The sequence below is a fragment of the Melozone crissalis genome, unplaced genomic scaffold, assembly GCF_028551555.1.
Source record: "Melozone crissalis strain CALT ecotype California unplaced genomic scaffold, PUWL_Pcris_2 ptg000023l_1, whole genome shotgun sequence".
Taxonomy (NCBI): domain Eukaryota; kingdom Metazoa; phylum Chordata; class Aves; order Passeriformes; family Passerellidae; genus Melozone; species Melozone crissalis.
In genome coordinates, this window is record NW_026535801.1 from 36480043 (window position 1) to 36500515 (window position 20473).

The window sequence follows — 20473 nt, forward strand, 5'->3', positions numbered from 1 at the left end:
GGAACATGGAAAAAACACACATTTTGTTCAGTGGCTGGAGCTGCTCCCTAATGCATTGAAGAGGAGCCCATTGAACTCAGGGCCATTTGTCAGCACCAGCCACGAAGAAAATTTCCTGTGGCTCCCCTCTTTTCACAGGCATCTATGAACAGGTACACCAGCAAAAGAGGAGAGAGGCAGTGAGATGCAAATGAGAGGGAATCAGAAGGATTTCAGGAGAACAGACAGACTTTCACAATGTCTAAGCTTAAATAAAGGCAATGCTTCATTCAAGGTGGTTAATTTCATAATTACTGTTGTGAAGACTTGAGCACCTCTCTTGTGACATTTAGGTGCACAGCATAGTGACACAGGAAATTACAAAAAGCCTAATGATATTAATGGGGAGTAAACAATTTCCTAGTCTTACTACAATTGAGCCATTAGCATTCAAGGAAATCGATATTTTTATTAAAACATATTTTGGAAATCTAATCTGTGGTAAATAACTACACTTAGGTGAAGCACAGAAGGACAGCAGACTGCTAAAAATGGCAGCTCTGTATTTACATTAATTAATTTACAGTGACATTCTATTTTTGGAGGTTTTCACTTTTTCTTTTCTCTGTTATAAAGTTTTAGAGTAATTACTTTAAAACTTAGATTTACACAAAGACAAGAGTTCACATTTTTTAATACCAAATAAATATTGGGATTGCCTGTCTGAAAATAGATTTAGATTATGACAGCAAGTAGCCCAAATAATACACGACCAAATAGGTGGGGATTTTGGGGGTTTTTTAACTGAAATAGACAAATTGCGCAAAACATATTGTGATGGAAGAGGATCACAAATAACGTAATTTTTTAGTACATCAGAATGACGGACAAAACAACTGCCTGAGCTTTAATCATGTCAAATCCAGAAAAAAAATAGTCAATTGAACGTATTGTAATAACTCTGAAGGCACTGCAGTTGTTCTGTGGTGCACACAATGCCAATTATAGGATGAGGTTTCTGTCAGTTGCAAACTTTAGAAAAAAATAAAAGTATTCAGTTAAACTTAGAGCATGGTACTATGGTTATACCTGTTTCAACAAAGTGTAGTTGGATCCATCAGTGCTAATTTTTCTTATTTCATGATGATCAGCCAGAATTAAGAAAGGTTCCTCATCTAAACCCCGGGAGAAAGAATATATTAGACTAGCTTTTACGTTAATTTATGGAAAATCAGGAATACAATGCTGAAATACAGATGGCTTGAAAAATAAATGTTACATGCTCTGATCAATGTTATGGATGAAAGAAATATTTAAAACATTCAAATGCTCCAAGAAAGATCAATGATGCAGTATAAAAATGAACAAAGCAATCAATTAGTATATCTTTCAATGCAATTTAATTCTTTTGCCTTTGTAATATGGGAACCACATTGCATTTTATCCTAATTTAATATCAGAGATTAAATGGGAAACATACTTCATTCCATATGTTTTTATTTCAACATTTCCTTTCAATTTAACCCTGACTACTAATTATGGTTGCAAACCAAGCAGGTTTTGATCATTTCATTTTGAGATTTCATTAGTGTGAATGATACAGTGAGAAAGAAACACCTACTCATAAAACCCTTGATTTTTTTAAGTTTGAACAGAAGCCAGATTTGACTTTGTGTTACCCTGGCTTTCTAGTTTATAAAAAGTATTCTCTTTCAGATACTCATTCATGACATCACTGAAACATCTCTGACACTGAAATACATAATTCTAAAAATATATTTTTAAGGCTGTCTTTATTTTAGCTCTATTGAGAGACACCTCAACTAAAGCAAAAAAAAAAAAAAAAGATCGCCAGTGATAATTAAAAATGTATTAAAGGCTTTGTATTTACTGCTCTTGCACTCTAGAATGCAATGTGCTGTCCAGCCTACTCTGCTCCTGTACTGAGAACATTTGCCTGTTATAACAGTTGCATTTTCTATTTTTTTTCCTGTTCCTCCTTTTCAGATGAGGAAGTTTGATGTACATTCTAATATTCTAAAGGTGATGAAACCTTATCATAACCCTGCTATTATCATCTGCCTCAGAAGCAGAACTAAGTGATGTATTTTAACTTTTCTAATACTTTCTCTAATAAAGTTAATTATTCGCACTTTCAAAAACCACTGTATCTATTTATTACAAATGAGCTGAGGAAAACACAGACTGAAAATATAACTTATTGTTGTATTCAGACACAGTCACATTCCTATTTTAAATTGAAAAAGTAGCAGATTCAAAGTAACTCTGTTTTTATCTTCCATATAAAGGTATCACAGACCTCAGGGCTAAGGTTTTTTTTCCACACATTATTTTGGTACAGCTGTGGATTATAAAATCATTAAATAGTAATACCTGAAAGGGATTTGCAGCCATTTGGGTTATCAGGCTGTGTTTCATACCCTTCTGCACACAAGCATTTGTAGGTTCCATAGGTATTGATGCATTGCTGGCTACAGGGAAATCCAGATGAACATTCATCAATATCTACACACGTTTTGCCATCATCCTTCAGGAGGAATCCAGGCCAGCATTTGCACTGGGAAAGAAAACCAAATACATTCATTTTTAATTCTGTTTATCACCTGTGTGTACTTGCTTCTGAATATGTTAGCATCATAAACTTTTTATGCATCTCATTTTTTCAAGTAACATCTTAATTACATTGCTGCCTGTATAGTTTACAGGAGGCATGCCTACTTTTCTTTTCAGATATTGCTGATGTGATCCTAAACACTATTTCCTCTATAAAAACCCAAACAAAACCCTGTAGAACAAGTAATTATTCTTTCTACTATAACGGAAGAAAAAGTAAAGCACACCTTTTCAAAAATATAGTAAGGATTTTTTTCTTGAAAATAATGATGGATGGACCCTTAGGAGTGCTTAAGTTTCAATGATACATGTGTTTTTTGGAAAAGATAGACAGTTTTTACCTATTTTCCTTGGAATCATTGATACCACCTAGTAAACAGTGTAACCAACATAGGAATGTGAATCAGAACTCTTGAGGCTGATTAGGAGCTGGACATGGACAATTCTTGTGGATCCTTTCTAACCGAGAATATTCCCTGTTTCTCTGATATTTATTTGGGTCTGGTGATGATCCTGGCAACTTTATCACATGTAATGTGAAAGGTGCAAAATACAACTGGCCAGAGGGGTTTTGAAAAAGGGCCATAAATTTTATCAACAGAAGACTTCCCGTCATGTTCCCTTCTGCATTCCCTATTTCTCTCTGCAGAGATCCAGGATGTGTTTTCTCCACAACTTCAACAAGGTTTCTGTTGAACCCAACGGCTCCTGAGTCTCTGTCTCAACCCTCTCAGTTCCAGAGGGTTGAATACCTGCACATCTAAGCCAAGCTGCACAGATTTTATTTAGTTCTCAGTGGGCCAATGTTCAGCAGAAAAGATGAAATTTTGGGAGTGCAGTTAGGGTCACTTCAGAGTTAAAACCCTGAAAAAAGTCTTTCTTCTATTTTTAGCTGCTATTTACAGGCTACTGCAAGCTGTTCCTCTCTACTTGTCAAGGCCAAAGAGCAGATTCAAAAAACACCCTCACATACAGACAATGAACAGTTTTACTCTGCTACTAAGGTGATATTACTTTAAATATTTCTATAAGTCTCTGTCTTGGGAAAAAAAACCAAAAACAAAACAAAAACCTGGAGAAAACCACTATTTCTGCTTGTCATTCCTATGTATTGTAAAATTTTTACTCATTGATTTCAGTGCTCTGTATACGCCAGTACAATTTGTTGTATTTAAAGCAGAGGTTTAAAATATGTACTGTACCATTTTTTAAATACAATTGGCAATTGTTTGCTTACAGGGAATGAAAATTTGAATGTTCTTATTTTGGCATACAAGCTACTTCACTACAAAGAGATACCACACAGTGGGGCTTTATAATAATCATGCAGTAGTTAAACATTTGAGAGCTAAAAACTCGCATTACGTTAGACCACATTTTGCAATTATTCACCTTGTATCCAACAGGAAGGTCCTGGCAATCCTGGGAACAGCCACTGACTTTCTTACTGAGGCATTCATTAATGTGGCAGCTTTTCTCATCAGACCCATCACTGCAATCTTCTTTGTTATCACAAACCTCGCTTTGAGGAATGCACTTGCCATTTTTGCACATAAAAAAAGAGCTGTTACATGACTGCTCTGGAAAACAAAAAAGGAACACACAACTTGGTGTCATCTCTTAATATTTGGAATTAGTTTTCTCATGGATCAGCTGCTGTGTGCATGCTAAAGTAAAAAAAAATTGTGTAGCAAGTGAATATTTATTCCTCATTGATAACTTTATGATAACTTCCCACTTTTCAGTGTCTTTGAAGGTTATTCCTCCCCTGGAAAAATGGGTGAAGACCTCAACTTATTACTACCTCCTTTATATTTTTTTTCATATAATTGAGAACCCTCTGCATAATCTCTACACAAAATACAGTTCTAGTTTCTAAAAGTTAAAAAACATGAGTTCCCCCCCGTGGATGCTGAGAGGTTTAGGAACACAACTGGCTGAATTCCAATGCATTCCCTGTCTGATGACCTGCAAATATGTTCTTCCCTGTTTGGCAAAACTTCAGTACATCATTTGAGCTACATTCAGATCCTTCAAATAACAATTGGAACATTCAAATAAACATAAGGGAGGTGTGCTGCCTCACCTCACAGCAAATGAGTGTTTTCCATCAAAATTGGAATAAAGAACCTGGCTACAGTGCAATGAAATGCTAAGGTCTAGACAGAAGAATTGGCCTTTCAAAAAGCCACAGACTAGAACAACATATGCAGACCAGGACTAATTTCCCTCTCAAAAACCAGTCAAACCCCATCAAACTTATTAATGTAAGCAGAAAATATCAAAAAAACCAAGAGCATTGGGTCAATAATTTACTAAAAAAATTAGAGCATAAAGTGTTATTATTAAATAATAAAGTGTTTATTTTTTATAGTGGGAGCAACTTTATATCCCCTTTTATATGAACTCCTTCTGTGTGATGAATATCTGAAACACAATAACCATTATAAGAGCAAGGTAGAAACTTTGGAAAGAACAATATTAATATTATTTTAGAATCAACAGGAGTTATGCATTAAGGAACTGTCTGCTATTTTATTCCATACGATCTGGTGGCTTGGACTTTGTGCACTGAAGCTTTGGATGCTCAGAAAAATTTCTCCTTGCAAGACATGAGCAATACCACCATGAAAGCACTGGAAATTTAACATATGAGGTTTTACATTTGCTGACTTAGAGCCTTAAACCATCGCTCTCAAAAAAGAAAGGTCGCATGAGTTCTTTAAAAAATTGCAAAACTTAACTTTTGCACTTGGTGCAAAAAACTACAAACCTGAACTTTTGCACTTGGTGTTGAGAGGGGCTTCATCAGAGTGGTCTGGGCAGTCAAAGTCCCCATCACATTGCCACTGGGAATTCAGCAGGCAGCGCCCATCAGCACAGGTGAACTCTCCAGGACGGCAGCGACGATACCCTGCAAAACCAGCAACCACCCACCTCATGCTTGCTCTCATAGTGTCAACATAAAATTCTGCATTTTTGAAGCAATACAAAAAAAAATATTTTTTGCTCCATTTTTGCTCATACACCAGCAAAGAGAGAAATCAAAATAAAGAAATCTATAATATACAGATATTTTCTAGCAATTTTCTGTTGTGGTTCTCATTTCTGGAGCAAATTTAAGAGTAAATAACCAACATAGATTGTAACAGCAGAAAACCAGGCATGATAATTGTCACTGTTATATTTTCTGGAAAAATCCCTTCGCCAGGATTTCTTCTCCTGGGAAGATGGGAAGCCTCAGAGAAAAATGAAAACAATAATTATCTGATTCGTTTCTCTTGTGTTTTGCTGCTTTGGAATGTGGTTGGACATTGTTTATCCAACATGTGAATTGTTTTTATTTAATGACTAATCACCATCCAGCTGTGTCAGGACTCTGGAGAGAGTGACAAGTTTTCATTAGTATCTTGTTAAGCCTTCTGTCTGTATCCTTTCTCTATTCTTTAGTGTAATTTTAATATAGTATTCTTTAATATAATACCATAAAATAATAAATTAGCCTTCTAAGAACATGGAGTCAGATTCTCAATTCTTCCTTCATCCTGGGGACCCAGCAAATACTACAGATAATCACCAATTTTTCATTTTGAAGGGCATATTTTCTCTGTATTTTCCATAAATTTTATTTATATAGGTTAATGCTTCTGAGTATGGCCCAGATACATTCAGCAGGCACTCAGAACATATAAGAAAACCTAAATTCATGTGAAAGGTGAAAATTAAACATTCACATATGGTTATAGTTGATATAATTTAAATGCAGTGATAATCATGACAGATGTGTTTGATTCTTTGATAGGAAAAAAACATATATGGAGACAAAGAAAAAAATTCATATAATAAACAATAAATTCCAGGGCATACTTTTTAAATTCTCCTAAATATTATTTGCAGTAAACTGCAATTCTCTATGGAAAATAATTTGTCACTGTAGCCCCAGATACAAGTTAATTCAAGCTGTATTAATTACTGCATAATTTAAAAGTGAGAATTAAAACAATTAAAAAAAAAAAAAAAAAAGAAGAGCTTTCTTTTTCAATAATGCCTTAGACCCTGAAGAATGCCTTACAGTCAGCAGTGTGAAATTGTTTTATTTACTCTATTTTTGTTATACTTGCCACATTCCAGGGATTCATCTGATCCATCTCCACAGTCGTCATCGTGGTCACAAACAAACTGTTTGGGAATGCAGACTTTGTTATGGCACATGAAAGCATTCTCATCACAAGTGTTATTGGGAGCTAAGGAAAAATACAGCACATAAAAAAAAAAAAGAGAGAAATTCAGAACAATCAGATAAACAACCGATTTTCTTACACAAAGATGAAATGAGAAGTGAATTTGAGGGAATTCAATGGAAATAACCATAACTCTTTAGTCAGATAAAAAGCATCATACAATTCAATACCAGAAAAAGCTACTCATGACAAAGAATGCTACAGAAGTAAAGATAGCTAAAATCTTCTGTAATCCAAGAAAGAAAAGCTTCAGAAGTCAATGCTGTCTATGGCTAAACTGAGGTCTGGCTCTGAAGAAAATAATATTTTGGAAAAAGAGATGTCTTTATATTGGTCTGCTCCTGAACAAATGCTCTTTCAAGTCCACAAACACATAAAATACATAGAATATACTTATGTACCATTTTTATGGATTAATAAAAAACCCCTCCAATGAAACTATTACTGAACTCCTGATACTGCTCATGTTAATGTGTCCCAGGTAGACTGAAGTAACATTTTATAGGGCAGATGTCAGGATCTGAACAATTAGAGCCAATTGAAGACAGAACTTGCATCTCCCTTCTATGATGCACAACCTCCTTTACATGAGCAGCAGCATTTTTGTCAGGAGGAGCAATAAAACTGCAGTCACTGAAGTGCTGATTTTCACCAGTAACCACTGCATAATGCCTGTGAACTGCCACACATCCTGATCTCACCTGGGCTGCCTCCCTGTGTCAGTCTGAGTAAAACTGTGAAGGATGCTCTTCACACGTGAGTCAGCACTCTTCACCAGCAAAATGGACATGAAAATAACATGAAATAGCAGGAGAATAACATGTTTTTGGATGTGCAAACCCACCACAGCCCGCTGTGGAGAGCTCATCGCTTCCGTTGGGACAGTCGCGCTCGCCGTCGCAGAGCCAGTGCTGGGGCACGCAGGCGTGGGAGCCCAGGCAGCTGAAGGTGCCTGCAGCACACGTCACTGAGCCTGGGGACACACGGCAGGGGAGCCATCAGCACTGAGCCATCCCAAATCCCCAGCTGGAATACCCTAGCCCATGTTTGCGTGGTGGCTGGTAATGATTAGAGGAGTTTATTTTAAAATCTCAGCGATTGTTTCAATCTGCACATTATGATAAACTGTAGCCATGATATTTTCTGAAAAATCCTTTCCTTGGGATTTTTTCTCCTGAGAAGCTGAGTGGCCTCAGGAACAAAATGGAAACAATGGTTATCTGCTGCTGTGGAATGCAACAGGTGCATCTGTGATTGGTCTTGTGTGGTTGTTTCTAATTAATGGCCAATCACAGTCAGCTGGCTCGGACGCTCTGTCTGAGACACAAGCTTTGGTTATTATTCTTTCTTTTTCTATTCTTAGCTAGCCTTCTGATGAAATCCTTTCTTCTATTCTTTTAGTATAGTTTTAATATAATATATATCATAAAATAATAAACCCAACCTTCTGAAACATGGAGTGAACATCCTCATCTCTTCCCTCATCCTAAAACCCCTGTGAACACCGTCACAATAAACCTCCTGGCTGGGATTGTTTTACAGTCAAATTTTCACAGAATTCACAGAACTACTAGGTTGGAAGAGATCTTCCAGATCATCGAGACCAATCCAGCAACAACACCTCACATAAACCCAGGCACCCAGTGCCACATCCAGTCTGTTTGAAACACATCCAGGGATGGTGATTCCACCACCTCTCTGGGAAGACCATTCTAGAACTTTATCATCCATTCAGTGAAAAACTTTTTCCTAATATCTAACCTTGGTCTCCCTCATTCAGCACAATTTGAGCTAACCAGAAGTGAAAAGATCCAACTCACCACAGATGGCATCACTCTCATCTAAACCATCTCCGCAGTCGTCCTCGCCATCGCAGGTCCACTGCTTGGAGATGCACTTGTTTGCAGAGCAAGCAAACTGATTCCAGGAGCAGGACGAATCTGGGGGTGACACCAGGCCCTGCATTTGTTAGGTTCACAACATCACTGCATTCCCTGCCGTTTCAAGAACAGTTTAAGATTTTTTGCACTGCTCCTTTCTCTTCTCCCACTTTCCATGTATTATTTTAATACATGTGCTCCAACTCAGCACAATCTCAATCTTGTTATTCAGCATATTATCAGTTTGTCCAAGAGTTTGCATTCACCAACACATTTTTAAAAACAAACAGTGAAACATTCCAAAATTTTCAAATCTTTCGTAAATGAGATGAGGATGAACACTTTAAAAAACTGAAGCCTAGTTTGTATATTTAACAGCTGCTACAACTACAGTGAACTGCTTTATTTGGGTAGTAGGACAGAGAGGGCAGAGTTCAAATTTTCCAACTCAGCCTTCCTCCTGGTATTCCAGCAGCTAACTCCATCTTTAAAAGATGTTTTCTTATTTTTTTCTCACAAGAAAAATTTCTGTGTTTTTGCTTTATCCCATTTACACTTTTCTGTACATTGCAAATAAGAGCTTAGTTTCTACATTTCAAAATCAGACTGCAAAACTGTCCTAAATCAATGCTCTTCTTTTCTGAAAAATTCCTGTCTTGCATTTTTTCTAGTCTTCTTTCTTTGAGAATAAAGTTTATTTTGTTGCAACTGATTTTGATGACAAAAAATTTAATATTAACATTAAAAAGAATTTTAGGTAATAAAACCTGAATTTGAAGGGCAGCATTGTAACAGGTATCTTAAAATGGGTAAGAGCAATCAATGGGGAAAGAAGCACTGACTTAACGCCCCTTCCCTTTTGTCCACAAAAATCAGCTAATTCAGTTTATAGTATTGTACTCAAGAGTATAGCACCTGGAGATGTAAACACCAAGTTATGCTTGACAAACGGGGCCAATAAAAAGACACTGATTGTCACAGTCCACAGGACTTCCTAATTTCAATGTTATGAGGAAAAAATATACACTGTAAACTGCAAATCAAATATGGAAGCATGTTAGTGGGAACTGGGTCATGAACAGAGTAATAAAATAAATAATAGGTAATAAAATGTTCAGTCATGGTAATAAGTAAAGGAAAAAACCCACAAAAAAATGAAAAAAAAACACCCAAATTTCAGGTCTTATTTAAATTGGGAATAGAAAAAGTTGACACTACTTTCGGGTACAACTTCATTACAAAAATAATCCATTCAGGTAATCCATACAAACTGATAAGACCAGCTTTCACTAGGAGTAAAACCAACCTGCTTTGTGCCTCAATTAGGTAAAATTTAAGAATCTGAAAAGATCTGAGACAGAACAGACCCTCAACCCAGTTCACAGTTCATGCTGTGTTATATTTACATCACTTTTGTCATTACTTTAAACAATTATATCTGTAAGGTCTCTGATGGAAAGCAATGCCTACTTTTAGTTTTGGATATTTCCTCCTGGGCTCCAGACACTGATTCAAATTCATTATATCTGTAAAACTCTTCTGATGAGGAGTTGTGAGGAATTAGTGGAATTGTTAAATATTAAATTAATAGAAAACCCTCTATATAAATATATCCTTTAAAGAGAAAAAAAAATTAAAGAGCTTTCATTCTGGCATGAAATAGAATTTAAGGTATTGGCAGCATAAAATATTAGAGTTGAATCTGCAAACACGGCATTAAAGATTTTTTTTATAGAATCTCTGAGTATAAATGCATACTTCTTTGTTTCCAAAGCGCATTAGTGACTAGAGAAATACAAATAAGACAAAATGCTCACCACAGTGCAATTCATCTACTCCGTCCTCACAGTCTTTCTGCCCATCACAAAGCCAGGTGGTCAGAATACATCTTCCACTAGGACAACCAAAATAATTTTCTTCACATGTGGGTTTGTTTTGAACTGTGATAAAATAAAGAATGTAATGTAAAATGGTCTCTACTAGTATGATTAGGAGCCTAATACATTTCTGCTAAATTTCTGAATACTGATGGACAAAGTGTTTATGTCTAAAAATGGAAAAAAAAATTGTGTTCATAAAAATAAATAAAGTGATAGCTAAGTAGTTTAGGGAGCTGAAATAGTTGTTTTTTATTTCTTAGAGAAGAATCAGAGCACAGCTTCAAACCAAATCAAAAGGCCTGGAGAGGAAAGTAGTTCAGTTTACAGGTTTTGAGGTCAGGCAGGTCAGCATTGCTTGTTGTTTTACACCAGCTGAAGAAATTGCCCTTCTGAACTCTCTGCTGTCATTTACAAGATAATCTAATTGTGGCAGTATTTTTGTCACTGGGAGAAGCCACAAATCCCATGCATGCACTGACTAACAGAGCTACACCAGTGATGCTGGAGCCAGAGGTTTAGACTTGGTCAGAAATTAAAAACTTCTCCCCTGTCTTTTTAATTTTGTTGAGTCAGAAAGTAATTTAAATTTTGACTTTTATGAATGGTTAAGAAACCAGGTGTGAGGAAAGAAAACATGCCACATGTAGAGTTTAATGATGCAAGCGCAAATATTATCTAATAACAGCTTATTTTCAAAATCTTAAGTAAGGTCCTGGGAAAACCCAGGATGGAATTCCAAGTACTGGAGACCACTGAAACTCTCTACCATGGTTTTCATGATTCCTTTAGTGTACTGGATTTGTTTTCAGCCTCCTCTCTTTTAAAAGGAAAGGTAAAGTAAACATTTATGGATTCTACAGCTGTATGAATAAAAAAGAAAAAAAAAAATAAAGACTAAAGAAAGAAGTGGAACATCTGCGATGACTTGGTAGGTATTAAGGGTTCCCTAAGCAAAGCCACCCTCCATGAGTATTTTGCTGTAATTTTCTGTAAGAACAATGACACTGAACCAAACTGCTAATGAGAATTGCAATATTCATAACAGAAACAACACTCAAAAACTTAATTTGCCAGAGCTGGTCAGTTTTGAATTAAATGGCAAAGGAAATCACATGTAGGCTGAGTGGGGATGGTATTGCTTCCAAGTAAAGGGAGGAATGATCCAGGCAATTAGTCACACATTAAAATGATGGAACATTTTGGCACACATTTGGAATTCAGAGAGAAGTAATACAAATAAATGGACAATGGAATAAAATGCATATTAGTGTACTTATGCAACATTAGTTTACCGAAGCTGTAGCACACTGCTCTCAACATTTTCCTTGGGATGGAATAAAACCCTTTCTTTGTCTAAAAATACAGCAAGTTAAGCTCTTTTGGCCTTAATGAAGTGTTATATACAATAAATTCTTCATAATTAAGAGATAATCTAGAGAATGTAGAGATTAGAATGAAAGCTCTAAGTTAATATGCATCTATTTTATAGGACTGATGGAAGTTCTTAATGACATGTTGGCTGACAGTAGTGCTGAAGTCCCAGGTTCCTCTGGATCCTGGTAATATTTTTGTCAATAAATTTGGCACAATGTATATGAGAATTCTAATAGAACCTTCTGGTGACACAACGGGATTATCACACAGATAAAGAGAATATTAAATGGAAAGAATCAGATTATGTCCACTAATATGCAAAAATTTGATGGCATTGAAAAACATAGAATTAGAAGTTGTAAATTTACAAACAAATAAAAATTATTATTTAGTAAATATTTATTTTTATTTAATTAGTTCTTAGAGGAAAGAGAGTTACTAGCCAACAGAAGATTAATTTCACTTTAGAACGAATCAATTATAAAAAAAACAGAAATAAAAGCCTTTTTCATTTTGTATTTAATGTTCTCAAACTCAGATGAGGAGTTCTGGATAAAAATGGAGCAAACACAGATTCCCTCCTTGATTAGGTAAGAACTGAATATTATGAATAATTCATTAGTTAACATTAAACAGAACTCCAGTCCTGTGGCTGGGGCTCAAGTTATCATGATCACTTTTTCCTGGCTGCTATCACAAAAACAACAACCCTGGATTCTACCCTGGCAGCCTATTTCAAGGACCTCCACCAAATAAAAGAGAAAGTAAAACAAGTCAGCAAGAAAAGAAATACTACCCACTAAAGCAGTAGCTAATAAAAGTTCATGTGTGATTATGCTGATGCTTGATGAGCTTGACATTTTAATGACTCGTGTTTTACTTAAATAAAAATGATAAATGACAGGCCTAACCTGGAGGAAATAGAAAGCTAGACATTACAGTTTGCTTCAGAAAAAAGTCAGTATTCATTTGTAATAATTTGCATAATCCCAGGAAACACAAAATAAAGGTGAATAAACTGCATTCAGCACTGTAATAATGTCTGTGTTAAATAAACCAGTATTGACCAAATTAACATTCTGCAACACAATGAGAAACACTCTCCCTCCCAAAATAGGACCTTTTTTCTTTGTTTAAAAGATTAATTGATGTTTTGAGTTTGGGTTTTTTAAATTTTTTTTTACAGTTACCTGGGCATTTTAATTCATCTGTATAATCTCCGCAGTCATTAGACCCATCACAAATCCATTCTGGCAGTATACAGAGGGAAGTGGAATTACAGCTGATAAATCCTGAAGATTTTATCCCAAGTTTATAGAAGTAAGCACAGTTTGTATTATCTGGAAAGAGACAGAAAATTACCACACACCTAACACAGCCTGAGACAGCCTCAACGTTTAATTTTCACGCTGGGCTGGAGGAGCCCACGCAGGCGTTGGAATCCCAAGCAGCAACACCCAGGAATGAACCGCTCCAACACAAGGAACAATCAGGGAGCAGCTGCTGGGAGGGAGCAGGAACACAAACTCACTGCAGTTCTTTTCATCCGAGGCATCTGCGCAGTCGATGATCTGGTTGCACTGCGCCGATTTCCCCACGCAAAGCCCATCTGCACAGCGGAACTCTGCCGGGCCGCACGCCGCGTCTGCAACACGCGGATAGAAAGGACGTGAATTTGTGTGCTAAACACGCTCTGCAGATGCACATCATACACATGATGATGATGATGCTTAAGCCTTCTGCCTTTCAGAATGAGGCATTCAGAACACACTGTACCTTCCAGCAGACGTAAGGTGTAATAAACTCCAAATCATGCAAGTTGCTAATTTTTTAATTTTTTTTTTTTTTGCCTAAAAGTGTCTCTAGGTAGTTCAGTTCGTTTTGAGATAATCAATTGTCCTGGTTTTGCAAGATGGCAGATTTCCCCGAAAGGCTGCTATTTGTGAAAAGATTGTGAGTCATGAGAGAACTGGGTTTTTTTTTTCTGGTGGAGAAATCTCCATAACATTAACAAGAGGGACTTCTCTCCCTAAGCGAACTTTTTTAGAAGTGGCAAACTTACTGAAATTTTAGGTTTTGCTTCTTTACATTGCCAGTAGGAAACAAAAGGTTATGAGGGGAGGAGAAGTGTTCTGAAGGTTTTGTTATGATTCTTATTACTCTTTCTTCTAGTTACTGCTAATAAATTTTTCTTCATACCCTTTGAAAGTTTTGAGCCTGCTTTGCCTTTTTCCTAATCCTACCTCACAGCAGGTAGTGAGTGCACTGGTGATTGGCCAGCTCTGAACCCACCACATTCACTGGTGTGTTGGCCAGGAAATCTCATAACTGATGAAATCTCAGACTGGTGAACCAAAACCACCACATGAAATTGGTGTTTCAACCTGGTTTCAAACTGAAACCACCACATCATCATTTGAGGGAGGAAGAAGCATTTTCAGGATCATATGTAAATCCCAGAGTCATTTCTTGTAAAACCAGCTTGGGTTTCTTGACTATATCTTTTAATTATATTTAGATAAATGATTAAAAATAATTTGGTGCCTTCAAAAATGCTTGCTGCTATTTAGCTTTTAGCTATAAATCATGTGGAATAATATCCCTGTCAAGCTTTCTGAATTGTAACTAAGGATTTGTGTGGTCTGCTTGCTGTTTTACATGCATTAGAGGAATATATATGTTGCACAGATATAAACATTCATGTTAAAAGATATAAATCAAAAAACAATTCTGGTATGAAGAGGAGAACAATTCTAGTAAGCTTTGCAAAGGATATGGACACTGCCATGGATCTGAGAAGCAGGGAAATGGAGCATTTGCTGCTTCAGAGAAGAAGCACATGCAGAGGAGAAATCACCATCTTTCAATCTGCCTGCAGTAAAGTTACTCTCTCATTACTTCACAGAAGATACAGCACCTGTATTTTATATTTTATGTATATAAAACATAAAATATTATATGCATAATGCACATGTATATATTATATTTTAGAGCCAAAACCACTCTCCTTCTGGAAGACTGTAGGTGCAAACCAAAATCAGCCTTTGCATCAATCCCACCATATGATTAAATCACACGTTATTTTCCAGCTACCCCTATTTGCATAATGAGTATTTACAAAGCAGTATTCAGAAATCACCCAGGAAATAAGATGCCATTTACCTTTGCAGTCAAATTCATCAGAGTTGTCACCACAGTCATTGGCACCATCACAGACTCTGTCGCTGGGAACGCAGCGGCGGTTGGAGCACGGCTTGAAGCCCTTCCGACAGCCTCTGTTCTCTGCAAAGTTAAATACCAGCTCATGATTGGATTGACACCTCATGAAAACAGCCTCACCCTCCATCCAAACAAACATTCCAGAACAACGGTTTAATTGGTGATGCACTCCAAGCTACAGGAAAAAAAAATAAAAAACTTCAGAAATTGTTCATCCATTATGCAGCATAACTTGGATGGATATAGGGATAAAGAGCAATAAATGAAAGCATGATGAGAAAGAATGACCAAAAAAAAAAAAAAGAAAAAGGGTGGCCTAATTCCCAGATTTCATTATCTTGGTACTAAATGCCCATGTACTTTAAATGCATTTGTTTTGACACACTTGTTTGGGGAGAATGTTTTCATGTGCCATCACACAGAATGACACATACTAAATATGGCCTAAACCAAAACCGGAATAAATGGAGAATAATATAGTAACAGACATTAGCTGAGATTTTTTGGATTTCTAAGCACCAATACCAACAGCGTTCTGCTGAGGAATACTATTGAAGAATGCATGAATTTTACATATAATGCTATGTTTGAAAATTCAGGACTGATTTACTAAAGCCCTAATTATTGCAGAAGTCACAATAATAATGTTCACTGCATTAGGTATTCAAAATAATGAGTCCAGCACTCTCTCCTTTACCAGATTCAGAAAGCAACACCCTGTATATGACCTAGTGCATGAAAGGACCCCAGTTCTTCCCGTTTTTTCTCCAACATGTAGCAAAATACTTGGTAGAGTTTATTTAAATGAGGTAAGGTGTTCACTGTCACACCGCAAATTAATAGAATGTCCTTCATAAAATTACGTGGCAAATCCATGGAAAGACAAATTGTTGGTTCTCAGGATCACAGAATCATGGAATGGGTTTGAAGGGACCTTAAAAACCATCTCTTCTACCCCCTGCCATGGGCAAGGACACCTTCTACCCTCCCAGATTGCTCCAAGCCCTGTCCAACCCAGTCTGGGACACTTCCAGGGATGGGGCAGCCACAGTTACTCAGGGCAACAAACTTGTTTATTTATAGATTCATTTATAAATCTATTTATAAATTTAATAACTAGCATTTATATACTTTATATTACTGTAAAATAAGCTATCATCTTTCAAAAAGCAGTTAGCCATGTTTTTCCTTATTTTTGTTCTAGACAGAAACATGAGAACATTTGAGATGCTTTTTATTAAATATGTCAATACATGAAGTTTGGAAGAAAAAAACATTTTCAGGTAATTTTTTCCATGTCATCTCAAGGTTTTCTTAATACGTGTTGACATTTTCTTCCTGGGCATTTGGCTGAGCAATTGGTGTGAATAAGAAAAAGCAAACTAAGCATGTTTAACACCAAAATGACAACAGGAAGGTGAAAGATCTGGAAATACCCACCACAGTAGAAAAGTTTCTCATCAGACTTGTCCTTACAGTGAGCAATGCCATCACAAGTCAGTTGATAATCAATGCATTCACCGTTCCCACATTCAAACTCCGAATAGATGTTGCAAGTAGAATTTTTACCTAAAAATAAACCACATTAGCACGTAATTTTTAAAAGCTTTTACAACTAGTGAAAATGAGAAAACATGCTGGCTGCATTTAAATTTTGACCTACATTAATTTTGAAAACCTGAGTACAAAACAGTAAAACACACCATGGCATCAGAACTTAAAAGCTTCTACAAAGAGAACCTGTAAAAGAAAATACATTGAAAAATATCCATGAAGGAACATGCAGTGAAACAATTCACAAGCACTCATTCTGATAAGATAAGAACTCTGGAACTACTGTGCTCAGCTTGGTTCAAATCACCCATACCTTCTAAACCCCCAGCTTGAATGACAGAGACGAAATCCCAAGGCACAAAACCTGCTGCTTCCATTTTACTTTTTTCTTTTATTCACAAAAACCCTCCCCTTTTCATTTAGAAGATGTTTTATCTATTATTTTAGAAGAGAACCAGGAGCAGTTAAAAATTTTTACTCTTTTACTTAAGAAATAAAAACATTTCAGAAATTGGACACAAAAGTTTGGTCATGAACTTCAGGGTAAGTCAAATATCTGCTTTGTGAGTATGGTTCTAACCAAAGTATCAAAGTGAAGAGAAATGAGGAGGATTTAGGACAATTCAAGAAGAAGAACAATGGAGAAATTATATCCAATTGTTATGCTTCTTTCTTGTTTCCATTATAATCACTTCAGCAAAAATTCAGAAAGAACCAATGTCTGTTGTATGCAATAGCCAAGCCAATATAAATTCAAAGCATTTCTTGATTTGATTGAAACATGAAGAAAAAGTGCTGAAAACAGATTCTGAATAAGGTGAGATCTGGTCTTGAATATGATTTATTTAGTCCTTTGCATTTGAAGTATTTTTATCTCTTTTCCCGCCATTTTCTAGCATTGTAAGAACTTATGGAGAATAATTATCAGTTACATTTGTAGTTCATCTAGTTCAGCATCTTAGACTGCAATCCTTAGAAAAAAAATGAAAAGAATAAAAGTATATATAGCATAACCTGCCCTCAGTTTGAGTCTAACTGGACACCCTTGTCGAGATTGCTTCAAACCCCATCTTGCAGAAACAAAGAATTTAAAAGCCTTTCAAATGGTTTCTTTGATGACAAGTAAGTAGTGAGAGCAGTCATTACCCATATCATCATCTCTCAGAATTTCACTGAAGCTTTGTCTCAAGACTCTTGACTGGCAGTAAGTTACACAGTCTAATTACACTGTGAAAGGACAGTTAATTCCTTTTCTCAGCTGGAATTGCTAACTTTCAATTTTATTGAGTATCACTTGCAATTCTGTTATGAAGAAAGGAACTTTTGATCTCAAAGCTAAACTGAAGTCTGTCTTGTTTCCATCCTTTTTCTGTGCTACTCTACCCCATCATTTAATGTCTTCTTTTTTTTCCTGATAGCTGAGATCAACATTTCCTGCAAACGCTCTACAGAATAATTTAGAAGATTAAATCTTATTTCATGTCCTAGATGACAATTTAAACATGGTTTTACCTAAGAGCAATTCTAAGAGTTTAGATGCATTTGGAAAATATAAATGCCGTATAATTGTAAAATAAATTGTTAGGCATGTGAATTCATCTGCTGAACCTCTCTCTCCTCCACTGCCAATCACTGGTTTGACAACATAGAGAGATAGGGGAGAAAGTGCTTTTATTAAGCAACTTCAGTAGCTTATCCCATATAACCCTAGGGAAGGATTCATATAGATATTTCTATCTATCTTAGCAGTAATTGTGATGAATACGTAAAAATCCTATTAATAGGAAACAGCAACCCACTACCATAATAGGAGTTTAGGGAGAGTATGAACACTCTTTAATACCCCAAAAGACTCACAATACAAAACAGTTAAAAGCCTGGTTTGTGCTGAATAGCCAGATCAATTTTTTCAGTATACAGAAGAAATAAAATGAATGGCTTGGGCCAACTGTCCTATGAAAGCCAAGTGCCTCACAGCACAGAAAAGCATCGTGTCAGCCACCATTACTTACTCACACATCTGTTATCATCTATCAGGACTCTGTCCCCTCTGCACGAGCAGTTCACTCGTCCATCAGGCGTCAGAAGGCACAAATCATGGCAGCCTCCATTCATTTGTGCACAGGGAGATAACTCACCTGGAAGACAAATGACAAGAGATGAACTCTATTTTATTAAATTTGCTTCAGTGGCCAATGTCTTTGAGGGAGCAAAAGTCACCATATCTCAGATTCATGGGCAATTGATTCGGGTTTTATCAGTCAGATGAAAATGTCAGCATCCTTCAGACGCTGGCATGCTAAAGATAAACAAACACCTGGAAAATAATAATTTTAAAAACCTGCAACATTCAAAACTGCAGAAATTTGACAGGAAAGTATTTAGCTGCTATCCACTGAGCTCAACACCCATAACAGAACATTCCAAATAATGTTTATTTACTTGGTGTCCTGGGTTGTAAGATATGTGTGTATTCCATTGCCATCTGTTAGAGGTGGGGCAATTACCTTCTGTTAATTGGGCAGTTTCCTTTATCTTCTCCACAAATCAATCCTCCCTCTGGGAAAATTTATTCTTTTAATGGGCCAGGACACTGTTGAGTGCCCCTGCATGGCTGATAAAATTCGATCATCCTAATGGAAGATGCCCCACCCGGGGGAGGAGCCAAGCATTCCAACCTGGATACAATCTGAGGTTTGAGACACCCCAGCAGCCTTTGCCCACTGCATTCCCAGAGGAGCAGCTTTCTGCTGCCCTGCATTGCCAGAGGGAGCCCAGGCCCATCTCCAGCAGCCCTGGAGCTGCAGAGGAAAACTCCCCCCTTGTGCAGGATCCCTGCTGCAGCAGAGCCACAGCTGGCACTGCAGGAGGGCTGAGCCCCCATGGGATGGGGCTGGGACACCGCCCTGACACACAGGGGGTCAGGGCTTACTCTGACTCAGTCAGTGGATTTTTTTTTTTTGTTTGTTTGTACTATTGCATTTGTATTTTAATTTTCCTAGTAAAGAACTGTTATTCCTATTCCCATATCTTTGCCTGAGTCCCTTAATTTCAAAATTATAATAATTTAGAGGGAGGAGGTTTACATTTTCCATTTGAAGGAAGGCTCCTGCCTTCCTTAGCAGACCCCTGGCTTTTCAGACCAAGACACTTGGGAAAAGGTTATACCCCATCTTTTCTTATTGAAAGAATTTATGAAACATCAATGAAACGCTTTTAACTCAGCTAAAACTAAGTAAAATCCCTGAAACAAAAGATTTTGGCATTAGGAAACCTGCTTTGTAGCTTACAGCTGTTGGTGTCGTTGGCGACAGCGATGATTCCCATGGGCTGGTGCGGGATGTCGGAGCGCAAAACTTTGGTGTCCCCTCCCGTGTACTTGCTGGAACGCAGGATGGCTCTCCTCACTCCATCTGACCAGAAGATGTACTCGTCATACACAGCCAGGCTCAGGAAGGTGCCTGGGCCAGACTTGACAATGACCTAAAATGCAAAAGTGCAAAGGAGAAACAGGAGAGGAAGTGCAGTCACTGAATGAGAGGATTTTAAAGCGCAAACTGCAACTCCCATGACGTTTAGGCAAAACACTTAATACTTTTATACATGCAGCACCTGGGGAAATGAGATAACAGCACTTAAAACGTGTTAAAAGGATGCCACCGGCATCCAAATTCAGAAAACCAGACATCTGTTCCTTAATTAAAAAAATCAC

The 20473-nt window shown here is 36.9% G+C and overlaps 1 protein-coding gene across 5 annotated transcripts in view; it reads right to left on the reverse strand.

The window, feature by feature from the left end:
- The window catches only part of LRP1B (LDL receptor related protein 1B), a 641000-nt gene that overhangs the window by 101098 nt on the left and 519429 nt on the right, over nucleotides 1-20473 (reverse strand). For 4 of the 5 annotated variants that reach the window (XM_054278342.1, XM_054278340.1, XM_054278337.1 and 1 more), the window contains 14 exons: nucleotides 20052-20244; nucleotides 18774-18899; nucleotides 16648-16776; nucleotides 15151-15270; nucleotides 13520-13633; nucleotides 13179-13328; nucleotides 10552-10674; nucleotides 8675-8794; nucleotides 7699-7827; nucleotides 6735-6857; nucleotides 5387-5527; nucleotides 4006-4193; nucleotides 2374-2557; nucleotides 1069-1154 (listed from right to left, as the gene is read on the reverse strand). In XM_054278342.1, coding sequence (XP_054134317.1) covers nucleotides 1069-1154; nucleotides 2374-2557; nucleotides 4006-4193; nucleotides 5387-5527; nucleotides 6735-6857; nucleotides 7699-7827; nucleotides 8675-8794; nucleotides 10552-10674; nucleotides 13179-13328; nucleotides 13520-13633; nucleotides 15151-15270; nucleotides 16648-16776; nucleotides 18774-18899; nucleotides 20052-20244 — 1926 coding nt within the window. The remainder of the gene's footprint in view (nucleotides 1-1068; nucleotides 1155-2373; nucleotides 2558-4005; nucleotides 4194-5386; nucleotides 5528-6734; nucleotides 6858-7698; nucleotides 7828-8674; nucleotides 8795-10551; nucleotides 10675-13178; nucleotides 13329-13519; nucleotides 13634-15150; nucleotides 15271-16647; nucleotides 16777-18773; nucleotides 18900-20051; nucleotides 20245-20473) is intronic. The other variant, XM_054278341.1, reaches the window with a different exon arrangement.